The sequence below is a fragment of the Bufo bufo genome, chromosome 2, assembly GCF_905171765.1.
Source record: "Bufo bufo chromosome 2, aBufBuf1.1, whole genome shotgun sequence".
Lineage (NCBI taxonomy): Eukaryota > Metazoa > Chordata > Amphibia > Anura > Bufonidae > Bufo > Bufo bufo.
This window is the reverse complement of record NC_053390.1, coordinates 578,764,293-578,778,217: the sequence shown is the minus strand read 5'-3', so window position 1 is coordinate 578,778,217 and position 13,925 is coordinate 578,764,293. Positions and strand designations below refer to the sequence as shown.

Sequence of the window (13,925 nt, the reverse complement as noted above, 5' to 3'; positions counted from 1 at the left end):
GACTTCTTCCTGTACCACTGCTTGAAGAAGGTGTCTTCCAGAAACTGGCAGTAGGACTGGGAGTTGAGCTTGACTCCATCCTCAACCCGAAAAGGCCCCACAAGCTCATCTTTGATGATACCAGCCCAAACCAGTACTCCACCTCCACCTTGCTGGCGTCTGAGTCGGACTGGAGCTCTCTGCCCTTTACCAATCCAGCCACGGGCCCATCCATCTGGCCCATCAAGACTCACTCTCATTTCATCAGTCCATAAAACCTTAGAAAAAATCAGTCCTTGACGTTTCAGCTTGTGTGTCTTGTTCAGTGGTGGTCGTCTTTCAGCCTTTCTTACCTTGGCCCATGTCTCTGAGTATTGCACACCCTTGTGCTTTTGGGCACTCTAGTAATGTGCAGCTCTGAATAATGGCCAAACTGGTGGCAAGTGGATCTTGGCAGCTGCAACGCTTGACTTCTTCTCAGTTCATGGGCAGTTATTTTGCGCCTTGGTTTTTCCACACCGCTTCTTGCGACCCCTGTTGGACTATTTTGAATGAAACGCTTGAATTGTTCGATGATCAGGCTTCAGAAGCTTTGCAATTTTAGGAGTGCTGCATCCCTCTGCAAGATATCTCACTATTTTTGACTTTTCTGAAGCCTGTCAAGTCCTTCTTTTGACCCATTTTGGCCAAAGAAAAGTTGCCTAATAATTATGCACACCTAATATAGGGTGTTGATGTCATTAGACCACCACCCCCTTCTCATTACAGAGATGCACATCCACCTAATATGCTTAATTTGGTAGTAGGGCTTTCGCCTATACAGCTTGGAGTAAGACAACATGCCTAAAGAGGATGATGTGGTCAAAATACTCATTTGCCTAATAATTCTGCACGCAGTGTAGACTGTCTGGACGTTACAGTTAACATTGGTCTTTTCCTTGGCCGGTCCGCAGTACCAGTGGGACTGGCATTGGAAAACATTTTGTACCTTACTTGGATTGGCAAAAATACTAGATTTGATACTGGGGAATTGCACATTTAGTGCATACTTGTGGGGTCTCCCAAAATGGTGCCTAAGTATCGCAAATCTGGAGGGGTGCCTTTGCTGAAAGGAGGGATATGGGTAGCCCCCAGGCTCGATTGGATAGATTTTTGAAGTCACCACCACCCAAAACTAGGGGAGGTGTGCAAAGATCTGCTCCACAGGCTGAGCTGAGAGAGGTGAATACGGACCGCCTGGAATTGGGTACTTTAAAATTTAGTGCACCCCAGAGTGAAGGTTTGGACAGCATCAATAAAAAACTCTCAGATATACTGGGAGTAGTTAATTCTACCAGCATAATTAGAGATGAAATGACAAAATTAAGACAGAAGGTTAAGGAGATGGAATCAGCAGTTATCTCTATTACATCAGAGAATAGTGTGTTAAAAAATAAATTAGAAGAGGTAGATCAAGATCGTCTTTGGCTTAGAAGGAAAGTGATAGATCTGGAAGATAGGTCTCGTAGGTAACAGATCTGAGATTGGTGGTTTCCCAGAAGGGGTAGAACAGGATAATCCTGCAAATTTTATCCAAAAATGGCTGGTGTGAAAATCTAGGGCCAGACCATGATGCAACTACCTTCTCTGTGGAATGGGCCCACAGAATCCCCTTCAAAAAAACCTCCCCCATGGGCTCCCCCTAGGTCAATTCTGGTGAGATTGGTCTGTTCAAAGGATCGGGACTGGGTACTTAGGCGTAAAAGAGAAGTACCAGAATATATATTTTGACGGTAATCTGATATCGATATATCCAGATTTTTCACGAGAGACCAAATTATAAGGAGATCTTTCCTGGACGCTATAATGCAAAGTGTAAAAGTGGGGAGGGAGGGAGGTTTAGGGGGGAAATGGGCGGGGGGGGGTATGGAGGTTGGAAAGAGGGTTGATGGGTAATGTGGTATACCTTATTAACCATGTTGTAGGGTTTAGTGGGGGTGGGTATAAGGGAGGGATTGGCTGTCGTCATTGGCTCTTTGTATTCACGTGTCTCTCTCCTAGAGGGGAGAGCGGGACCTGACTCTATACATAATTTATGTACGTAACATTTTATTCTGGAACGTGAGATGATTCGGAGACAGAGTTAAGAGGACGGTTGTGTTTGAACTTGTGGCCCGTCATCTGCCGGCTATTGTTGTACTATTAGAAACTCATGCATCAGTAGATAGGCTGTATACATTGAAAAGAAAATGGGCTACTTTAGAATACCACGCTTACTTTCTCCTCATTGCAAGAGGAGTCAGTGTATATATACACCGTGGGATGGAGTTTCAACCAGTGGATAACATGATTGACAAAGAAGGGAGATGTTACGATGTGGCGAGGGATGAGACAGGGTGTCCCCTCTCTCCCCTCCTTTTTTCCCCTATTTATTGAACCGCTAGCCTGTAAGATTCGATCAGATAACTGTATAGATAGCTTTGGGGTGGCAGGAGTGAGCGATAAAATAAGTCTCTATGCCGATAACGTTATTTTGTTCTTGGATCAGGGATCGAAAATCCTTCCCCTATGTGATGAAAGCAATAGAGGAAATTCGGCAAATTGTCGGGTTATTTGATTAACTGGACTAAGTCATCGCTCCTCCCGCTGAACCGCAAGGCCGTAGATGAGGGCAGTGGAGTTCGGGTCCTCTCTCCCAATGGAACTTTGGACTATTTGGGGGTGAAGATTGAGGTTCCCATTAATATATTTTATGAGCTAAATTTGGCCCCGGTTTTGAATAGAGTTAAGTCTAAAATATGTGCGTGGCAGAAATTGATATTGGCTCAGACTGATCGAATAGCACTGGTCAAAATGATCATTCTGCTATTGTGATGTACGCCGTGTGTGCTTCCCCGGTTTAGATCGATGATATTTTTTTCCCATAGACTGGAGACTCTTATTAACGATCTAATATGGGGAAGGAAGAGGGTCCGTATAAAACAACGATATCTATTTTTGTCGGAATCAGATGGTGGGCTATCATTCCCTTTCTTTCAAGGATATTATTTATGTGCACAAATTCAGCGATGTTGTAATTTTAAAGAGAGCTTAGTTTCACAATATATGATCCAAGTTATGGATAAACCAATAGAGAATATTTTCACTTGTTTGGAATCTGGCTATTTGGGTTTGAGGAAGTCCCTATTGATACCCTGGACCCTACAGAGAGTTTGGAATAAGCTTAAGATGATACTTAAAGTTTTGCACTCTTTTGCTTTCACCCCTCTGTGGGAGAACAGGAACCTGGAGGAATTACTCCAAATTACAGATTTTACTTATTGGCTCCGTAAGGGGGTTGTTAATGTAGGTCATCTTTTTTCTTTGAGACACTTTAAATCCTATCAAGAATTTAATCCTCCTGACAGCACACCACTAGATCTGTTTATGTATTTATGTTTAAAACACGTATATGAGGCCTCTAGCAATAAAGGCTATATTTTTCCACGGGAGGACAGATGAGAGGGTCAGGATAGCCAGTTTATACTGCAAATTTCGAATGGCAGTAGCAACCATAATTGTTTTTAAAAGCCCAGATAAGTAGGAGCAAGAGTAGCCTTGTCTTCCCGCTGCACTGGACTAGTATTTACAGAAATGTAAGAAAGGCCACAATCTCTAACACGCATAGATTAATTCAATTTAAGATCTTGCACCGATTGTACTATACGCCAAAAGTCCAATCGAAATTTCCACAAAATGTAGAACGAAAATGCTGCTGTCCGAAATGTGGATATGTGAACGCGGATTTCGCTCCATTTACTTTGGGACTGTAGCAAATTAAAATGGTTTTGGGAACTGGTCATTCTATTCCTTCAAAGGGAGACTTCTTCTTCGTTATAACCCTGGGGGGCTAATGGTGATGCTGGATATTATGCCCCAGACACTGTTAGTCCGGTTCAGGTCAGACAGATTTGGATGAGGGGTCTGATGGTGGCAAAAGTTATCTTAATTAAATATTGGGGATCTCTCTCACTACCCTCAATAAAATGAAGTGGATACAGTATTTTTCGAAAAACTCAAATTTATGAGGATATGGAAAGAAAACGAAGAGCGTTTGAACTCTTAGATATAATTTATAGTGTACTTATAATTGTGTTTGATAGAGCTGTAGTGACGACAGCCAATTGGGGAGGAGGGGGGGGGGGGTATAGGTCTTATTTGTGTGGATATTAACCTGGAATCTAATGTGACATGCATAAAATATATAGGATATTGTTCCTTCTTATAGGGTAGCTGATTGTTGTCTACAATGGCTGTCCTGTATGTAGCTGTTCTTTTGTTTTGATGCATGTCTCTTATACTTTGTATTTAAATAAAATAAAAAAATAAAAAAACTTTCCTATTGGTTTCTAGGGATGTTGCTAAGCTCTGACAAATATATTGCAGGCTTGCAGCCTTCTCATTAACCCACAAGCAAGAAGCAGAGAGGGATCATGTTCAAGTAAAAAAAATCTAGAATATTCGCCAATACGAATATATAGCACTATATTCTAAATATTCGCAAATTCTCAAAGTGGCAATATTCGCGATTAAAATTCACGATTCGAATATTCGCACCCAACTTCTAATCATTAGCATCAAGCAAATTGATTACTACTTGATAGCCAAGCTTTTAGACCATTGCCGTCAAAGCAAAATGGAGAACTGCTTTCCTGCCACCAAAAAAGTGAGTAAGTGACCTCCCACTGTCTCAACGACAAGTAACATAATTTGTGGTATTACCAGCAGCAGCCACGTCAATTTGCTGAACATGATGGTAGCGCCTTCCAACCTGACGCAGATCAGATACGTACCGCTTGAACAACCATGTTCAGTCAATACCTAGACTTTGCCCTTTCTTCAGCACATACCCCGTTTCCAGACCTCATGGACTTCTGGGGAGGCAGAACTGTCCCAGTTTGTTATGCGGGTATTGATATTTTGTGACAATGAATCAGGCATGGCGCAGTGAGGATTTTCATACACCTCGGGCTGATACCAATAAAAAGATCTGTCATTGCTGACAGTGGCTATTTATGACCTTACCAATGATGCCACTGCTGCTGTCTGCTTATCCATCATGTTCCTTACTGTACTGCTGATGCTTCCCCTACTGCCACTACCGCTACCCCTACACAGCCATACATTTACTGCCTTGTCTATTAAGTTCCATGCTGTACTGTTGATGCTGCTACCTCCCCTAAAACACTGTACATCTTTTACTTTGTCTGGGAGGATCCAAACTGCACTGCTACTGCTTGCTCCCACAAAAAGGGATCATTTTTGGATGCTTGTTCAGAACAAAACATTGCTTTTTCTAATACCCCGCCAAGTGCACAAACACCAAAAGGCATCTGACCTGTATAAGGGACAATTGTTATAACATCTTTTCATTTTTCCATCCTCCTAAATAGATTAAAAGCTGACATTGGAGTAGATAACCACGGACTTGCCTGGTTTGACTCTTTCCTGAAAAACAGACTCAGAGAGTCAAACTGGGCTTCATTTTTTCCCCAGTCGAGAAGGTGGAGTGGGGAGTCCCTCAGGGATCTCCCCTCTCGCCATTACTTTTTAACATTATGTCCAACCTCTGCTCGCCATTCTGAAGGAGTATAACATCAGCTATGAGTCTTATGCGGACGATACACAGATCCTTTTGAGAGTATCGAAATCCGCTGATGACTATAAACTCACGCAAGAAGGACTAAATAAGGCCAGGAACTGGCTAGCACATAACCACCTCAAACTCAAACCCGACCATGACTGAGCTTATTGCACTACATAAAACACCTGAGACTGCCGCCCCGTCTATCTTTGGGGAAAACGTTGCCATCGCCACACAAGGAAAGAGTCTGGGGATAATTTTGGATCAAGAAATGAGCCTCCGTCCCCAGATTAAAGAAGTAATACGGAAAGCAAACTTCGCCCTATGTCCTTCTAAAAAAAGCCCTACCGTTTCTCCCCAACTCATGCAGACAGGTCGTGGTGGGAGCGCTAGTCAACTCTCACATGGACTATGGCAATGCAATGTATGCGGGGCTACCAGAGAAAGATCTGAGAGCTTTGCAACTCTGTCAAAACAGAGCCATCCGGCTCATCAAGAAACTAGACTGGACAGACTCTGTTACAAAAGCACGCAGGGAACTCCACTGGCTCCCAGTGAAAGAGAGAGTGCAGTTTAAGCTGTGCTGCTTAACACACAAAGCTCTCTACAAAACAGGCCCCATCTATCTGCAAAAAAAGATAACACGTTACCATCCTCCTAGAGAAAACTGAGATCCCACCTCAGAAAATAAATAAATTATAGTGAGCACTCGATTATCTGTGGTCATATATCAGGTTAAATATATATTTTAAATAATTTATTTGGTCATAAAAATTATGCATACAATAAATGGGATAGATATAGGCAGTATATAGGATATAGTATAAAAATATATATATGGTAGCTTGCTCTATTATAAATATAGTATGTTATATAAACGAAAAAATCACAATGTTATTATACTAATAAAAGCAATTATAAAAACTTGGTAATATGTCCTTGTGAACGCTGTAACTTTGTTCTTATGAGCGCTGCAACTTTGTTTCTTATGAGCGCTACAGCTTTGTTCCTAACGATAAAAGTCTCAATTTTATCCTGCGATAGGTGAGGAGGGTAATTCACTGAGTTATGCGGTATATCCGTGAGTCTATATATATCCAGAGATACTCACTGTTTGAAGTCCGGCTTGTGTATAACTGTCCGTGGTGGCGTCCCACCGTAGGTCAGTACACTCACCCTATGTGGCTCTATGGGATATCTCCCAATGCTCGAAGTCCGTGATGTCCTTACGGCAATTCCAGTACCTGCTCCCAAGTAACCGCTGTGCGTCCCACGTGTGGCTGGCGTCCTGCGCTTTTTGCCGGACTGCACGTGATCAGGGCGCCGGGAAAGTCAAGGAAGTCTTTACCTGTGAGTGGTTCAAGACTTCTATGGTAAGTCAGGAGTCAGGAATAATTTCAATCACCGATGCGGTCGTGTCCGTCACTGCGAGTGCTGATCAGCTCCAATGTCTTAAGGTGTCTTGTCCACTATACAGGGAGTGCAGAATTATTAGGCAAATTGTATTTTTGAGGATTAATTTTATTATTGAACAACAACCATGTTCTCAATGAACCCAAAAAACTCATTAAGTATCAAAGCTGAATATTTTTGGAAGTAGTTTTTAGTTTGTTTTAGTTTTAGCTATTTTAGGGGGATATCTGTGTGTGCAGGCTGACTATTACTGTGCATATTATTAGGCAACTTAACAAAAAACAAATATATACCCATTTCAATTATTTATTTTTACCAGTGAAACCAATATAAACATCTCAACATTCACAAATATACATTTCTGACCATTCAAAAACAAAACAAAAACAAATCAGTGACCAATATAGCCACCTTTCTTTGCAAGGACACTCAAAAGCCTGCCATCCATGGATTCTGTCAGTGTTTTGATCTGTTCACCATCAACATTGCGTGCAGCAGCAACCACAGACTCCCAGACACTTTTCAGAGAGGTGTACTGTTTTCCTCCTTGTAAATCTCACATTTGATGATGGACCACTGGTTCTCAATGGGGTTCAGATCAGGTGAACAAGGAGGCCATGTCATTAGATTTTCTTCTTTTATACCCTTTCTTGCCAGCCACGCTGTGGAGTACTTGGACGCGTGTGATGGAGCATTGTCCTGCATGAAAATCATGTTTTTCTTGAAGGATTCAGACTTCTTCCTGTAACCACTGCTTGAAGAAGTGTCTTCCCCAGAAACTGGCAGTAGGACTGGGAGTTGAGCTTGACTCCATCCTCAACCCGAAAAGGCCCCACAAGCTCATCTTGATGATACCAGCCCAAACCAGTACTCCACCTCCACCTTTCTGGCATCTGAGTCGGACTGGAGCTCTCTGCCCTTTACCAATCCAGCCACGGGCCCATCCATCTGGCCCATCAAGACTCACTCTCATTTTCATCAGTCCATAAAACCTTAGAAAAATCAGTCTTGAGATATTTCTTGGCCCAGTCTTGACGTTTCAGCTTGTGTGTCTTGTTCAGTGGTGGTCGTCTTTCAGCCTTTCTTACCTTGGCCATGTCTCTGAGTATTGCACACCTTGTGCTTTTGGGCACTCCAGTGATGTTGCAGCTCTGAAATATGTCCAAACTGGTGGCAAGTGGCATCTTGGCAGCTGCACGCTTGACTTTTCTCAGTTCATGGGCAGTTATTTTGCGCCTTGGTTTTTTCCACACGCTTCTTGCGACCCTGTTGACTATTTTGAATGAAACGCTTGATTGTTCGATGATCACGCTTCAGAAGCTTTGCAATTTTAAGAGTGCAAGCATCCCTCTGCAAGATATCTCACTATTTTTGACTTTTCTGAGCCTGTCAAGTCCTTCTTTTGACCCATTTTGCAAAGGAAAGGAAGTTGCCTAATAATTATGCACACCTAATATAGGGTGTTGATGTCATTAGACTACACCCCTTCTCATTACAGAGATGCATATCACCTAATATGCTTAATTGGTAGTAGGCTTTCAAGCCTATACAGCTTGGAGTAAGACAACATGCATACAGTAAAGAGGATGATGTGGTCAAAATACTAATTTGCCTAATAATTCTGCACACGGTGTAAGGGTCCCAACCGCTATACGCGTTTCAAGGTCTCTGACCTCTTCCTCAGTAGCTGGTTATGGGATCCAAAGAGAACTTCCTTATATACCCTAATCGGGTTACACCTTATTTGCTTGATTAGGGATCATTTCAAAACCTGGTTTGGAATTAGGTGACTTTGAAATCCCTCCTTACATTTTTAAATGAGGATATTCAACATTATACATATATATTACACATTGACATTAAGTAGACTAGCTAAAAGTCCTTAATACATTTCGCCAAAAATCCTTTATATATTTTTGCATAAATTCATATATGTTTATAATCAATACCTATTAGTAAAAGGATAATAATAATAATAATAATAATAATAATAATAATACTATAGAGCTCTGAAATTACGTTTCTCCTCTATATATGATGTTAGGATATTAAAAATATATTTATTTTTATTGATTCCATTAAAACATAATTTATTAATTTAATAAAACCAGTATAAATTCATCTGTAATTTCTTGTTTGTAGTGATGTAAAAGGGAGGTGGGGCTCCCAACTAAGGGAGATCGGGGTGCTGAGTTTACAGCTAAAACACCGATGTCCCGTCCGTCAAGAGCACCCACCTCTTGATCTACAGTAAAACCAAATATTTCAAAGTCTGCGTTAAGACCCTCAGGTAATAAAGTATTAAAATCATATATACGCCTCGCCTCCTGTCTTGACATATTGGAGATATGATCCCCTCCTCTCCAATGTATATCTATTTTTTCAAATGCCATAAACTTTAATAGGGAGGGGTCCTGATTATGATATTTAAAATGCTTGAACAGTGAATGTTTCTCATATCCTGTTCCTATCTTAGTCATGTGTTCTGCAATTCTGACTTTTAATAACCTTTTCGTTCGCCCTATGTATTGTTTTTTGCAGGGGCATTCAATCATGTATAAAACATTTGCTGTGTTGCATGATAAAAATGTATCGATAGTATACGAAAATGAGTTCGATGTGGAAGAAATTATACTTGTTTTTTTCGGAAATTTTGTATTTTTACAATTGCTGCAAGTATTACACCTATAAAATCCCTTCAAATTAAAATAATTTTTATAAATTTTTTCCTTTTTATTTTTTACAGTTGGTGCTACTTTAATGGCCAGATTAGGTGCTTTTGTATAAACTATTTGTGGACCATTGGTCAAATATGGTCCTATTAGTTTGTCATTTGTAATATGATGCCAATGATTTCGAATGATGGCTTCAATCTTCTTATATTGAGCACTATAGGGTAACACAATCCTAATTTCGTCCCCCATTTTGGGGTCAGTTTCTATTCTGGTCCTTGTTTTTTCTTCAAAGAAGATTTTCCTATCCATGTTCTTTACTTCTACTAGGGCTTTCTCGACCTCAGCCTCCCTTTTGTCGGTGCCAAGAACCCGCCTCAAGACAAGGGGGGACAGACGTTTCTCAGTATTAGCCCCCAAGATCTGGAACTCCCTCCCAGAACATATCAGAACAATACCAGATTACCTGGAATTCAGGAAGCTGGTTAAGACCTGGCTATTTGTGTAGGATGACGTAGGGGCCCACCAATATAGCCGTCCACAAGGGCTTCGATCGGATTGAGTTCCTCTAGAGCGCTATACAAGGACTTAGTAACATAACATAACATTTTAAAAAGCATCACCAAAATCTGGAGGTGCAATGTGTTTTTAAACTGGCTGTTTGTTAACACTATCATGCGCTTACCCATAGTTATATATGTATATCACTGTCTAACATTACTAGTGCTATCTTTGTGTCAAAGAGCTTGAAAAGGGAGAGATAGATAAAAAAAGGAAGAGAGAGAGAATTTTAAAAACAGAATAAAAAAGGAGAGATAGATAAAAAAAGAAAACACGTGAGTCTTAGGCATGGTTCTCACCTGAGCGTTTTACAGCGCGTACGAACACGCTGTAAAACGCCCTACACCCCAAGAAGTACAGGAGCTTCTTTGGGGCGTATTGTCGCGCGTATTGTGGCAGTTTTTCATTGGATTAATCACACAAACGCGCCTACTACGCGCGTTTCCAAAATACAAAAACGCCCCAAAATACGCCTCAAAAACGCCCGATAAAAACGCCTGTAAAAAGCGCTTATCGAATACGCTCGGGTGTGAACCCAGCCTTAGAAGACCTAGAGGGGTCCCATACACCAATTATCAGGCCAATTACTGCAGTTTTGATTCTGGTTGAATCCATTTGTAGTCCTACTCAAATCTAATCTTCCGACTTATTTGTTAGAATTGGACCTGAAGCTAATTTTAAAAGAATTCACTCATCTCTAATGCACAACTTAGACACCACTATTTGGCAGCAATTGAAATATCAGCTTATGTAGATTTATTTTTTTATCTTGAAGACTTTATCAGCCTTCACAAACAAAACGAAAATGGAACAATGCTGAAATAAGTGTTAATTAATATTGTCCTACCGTTATGTTACTACAGCTTGTCTGTAGAATATGTAACTCCATGGTAACAGAAACAAACTGTGTGGTTTACCCTGCAGTCATATTCCTTTTGTATCCTATTGTATTGTCCTATACTTCGAGCTCACCCACTAAATAAACATTAGTACAAAGGTGAGAAAAATGGAAGAAAATATGAGGCTGCAAGACTGCAGTATTACATTGCACAAAATTTGTTTGCTGGCTGTTACCATGGAAACACAACCTGCATAGTTGCTGCAGAACTAAAACTATAGGAAATGTTAAGACCTATTGCATGAGTTGATTCAGTTTAGTTTTTTAAAAGAAAAATTGGCTAAGGAGTTTTACATTGCTTTTAATGAGTAAAATCAACATTTGCCATTGTCTTTTTTTTTGACTCTTTAAAATCGTTATCTCTAAGAGAAGCTGCAGTAAAGGGGAGAGGGGTCATCCCTGATTTGTACCATTTTTTATATGAATAGGTCAAACTGATGCATTTTTGGTTTCAAGATTTAGAATGAGATGATCTATCAGATCAACCACCATCCACGTATTATCTCTCTCTTGTCGACATGGAACAAACCTTGCTAGATCCTTATGAATAAGTTATGGGAGCCATACTGATAGTCTGCATTGTTCATATGTTCATAAACATCTTTGAATTAAAATTCAGGACAGAGATTGGTCTGTAGTTAGCACACTCCATGTAATCTTTAGGAGGCTTAGGGATAAGGGTACTATGCAAATGTATCATGTAGGAGGGGATTTTTGAACCGTGATATATCAATATATTATTGGCTTGTAAAGCTGATGAAAGAATCAGATGCATTAGCAGTTAAAAATATTTATCAGTAAAAAAAAAATAGATAAAAAAGACAATTCGCAAGCAAGCAGGTCAGTAAGGGTTACTTTCACACTTGTGGCAGGACGGATCCGACAGGCTGTTCACCCTGTCGGATCCGTCCTTCCCTCCGTTCCCATTGACTATAATGGGGACCGGGGGCGGAGCTCCGGCGCAGCATGGCAGTTCGCGGCGAGAGGCCGTCGGACTAAAAAGTCGGACATGTAGGACTTTTAGTCCGGCGGCCTTTCGCCGTGCACTGCCGTGCTGCGCCGGAGCTCCGCCCCCGTCCCCATTATATCATGAACTGTCAGATTTTTTTACTTCTTCCTATTTAAAGTCATTTTTAGTGTTTTGACATTTACTATCAATAAACTGTACATTCTGCCAACATTTCAAAGCTACAATGAACTGATATATAAATAATAAAATATGTTTTTAAATAACCAAGCCCACAGAAAAGTGAAATTGAGGTGATTTACCAGCACACTCAACCATGTCCACATAAACATCTTCTTGTTCAAACTCCACCGGTTCCCAAGGAATGTCAGTCTGATTAGCTTTCAGTTTTTCCTAGACATGTAAGAAAGATTTGTGTTAGCAGAAAAGTTTAAGACATAAAAGTCAAATAACATAAGTTTAATGTTTTTATTATACATATGACGCTTTTTATGTGTGGAACAAGTTGTACTTTCTAAGGGCACTGTTTATTGTTATATATAATGTAGTGGGAGGCTCAAAAAAATAAAAAATATAAAAATCCAAATGGAAATGGGTGGAATTGAAAAAAAAAAACACAATTCTGCCACAGGGTACGGGTTTTATTTTTACAGCATTCCCTATGCGTCAATACTGACCTATTGCCTTCATTTTCCTAGTCAGTATGATTACAACAACAATAACACATTTATATAGTTTTTCTGCATTATTTTTTTCTTTTTATTGACATATTCTGATCCACATAACTTTTTTATAGATATGTCCATGGATCTGGCTTATTTTTTTAAGGCAATCTGTACTTTTTACTGATACCCTTTTGGTATATATTAAACTTTTTAATAACTTTTTATTTTTGGGAGGTAAAGCAGTAAAAAAGAGTAATCGGCTATGTTAATAGTATGTTTTTTTTTATTTGGTGATACCTATGATGTTCATTTTTATACTGTTAATTTTGAGTTTAATTTTGGGGAAAGGAGGGAGGTGATTTGAATTTTGATATTTAAATTTTTTTTTATTATATTTATATATTTTCTTTACTTTGGGGCCTGGAAATTACGATCTTCAAATCGCTTTTTTGCTTGGATTGTGGTAAATTAGCACTGCATTTTAAGCTCCATTTGCTGTTATTCTATGGGGCCCTGCCACCTCAGGCCTCCATAGGAACTACAGCTCTGATACACAAAGTTTCTTCAGAGAGAGCCATTCTAGGCTTGGAAGCACGGCACTTCTGGTTTTTAGCGTTCCGATGCAGTGATCACATTTGACCATGGCATCTGAGGGATTAAATTTCTGTGATCGGCATTATAAATGTATCTCCTACAATTTCACTTATTCCCATATTATTTTCATGCTATAAGAAGCTATTTATGTTTTCTTATTTCTACATTTAGCAGGATTTTTCTTGCACCCATTTAATAGGTCATATTGTGGGAATATCGTTTTTATGTACTTTTTCATCTTGTCGTCAACAAATATATTTTACATATTTATCATTATCTGTTGGTGTGTACCATACATTCTTATTTTTTATGTATTTATTTTACTATTGTTACTATTAAAGGAAATGTGTAACCAAAAATTGTATCTGCTAGTTAAAACCAGACACATGATGGGGGCTGCCATCTTGCTTGAGCTGTTCTTAACAGTATTTAAAAAGCATTTAAAAAAAACTGCTTTGCGGCAGTCCCATGGGCCATAGAAACAATGGTCTGGAGGGGACATCCTTGACTTCTATGGGAGAGTTTTCTAGGCATGATTTGTGACCTGTGCAGAGATCATTGTACAAGGAAAGAA

At 39.9% G+C, this 13,925-nt stretch overlaps 1 protein-coding gene across 3 annotated transcripts in view; it reads right to left on the bottom strand.

The window, feature by feature from the left end:
* The window catches only part of BANK1 (B cell scaffold protein with ankyrin repeats 1), a 713,259-nt gene that overhangs the window by 217,380 nt on the left and 481,954 nt on the right, over positions 1-13,925 (bottom strand). For all 3 annotated transcript variants that reach the window (XM_040418216.1, XM_040418217.1, XM_040418218.1), the window contains exon 8: positions 12,395-12,485. In XM_040418216.1, coding sequence (XP_040274150.1) covers positions 12,395-12,485 — 91 coding nt within the window. The remainder of the gene's footprint in view (positions 1-12,394; positions 12,486-13,925) is intronic.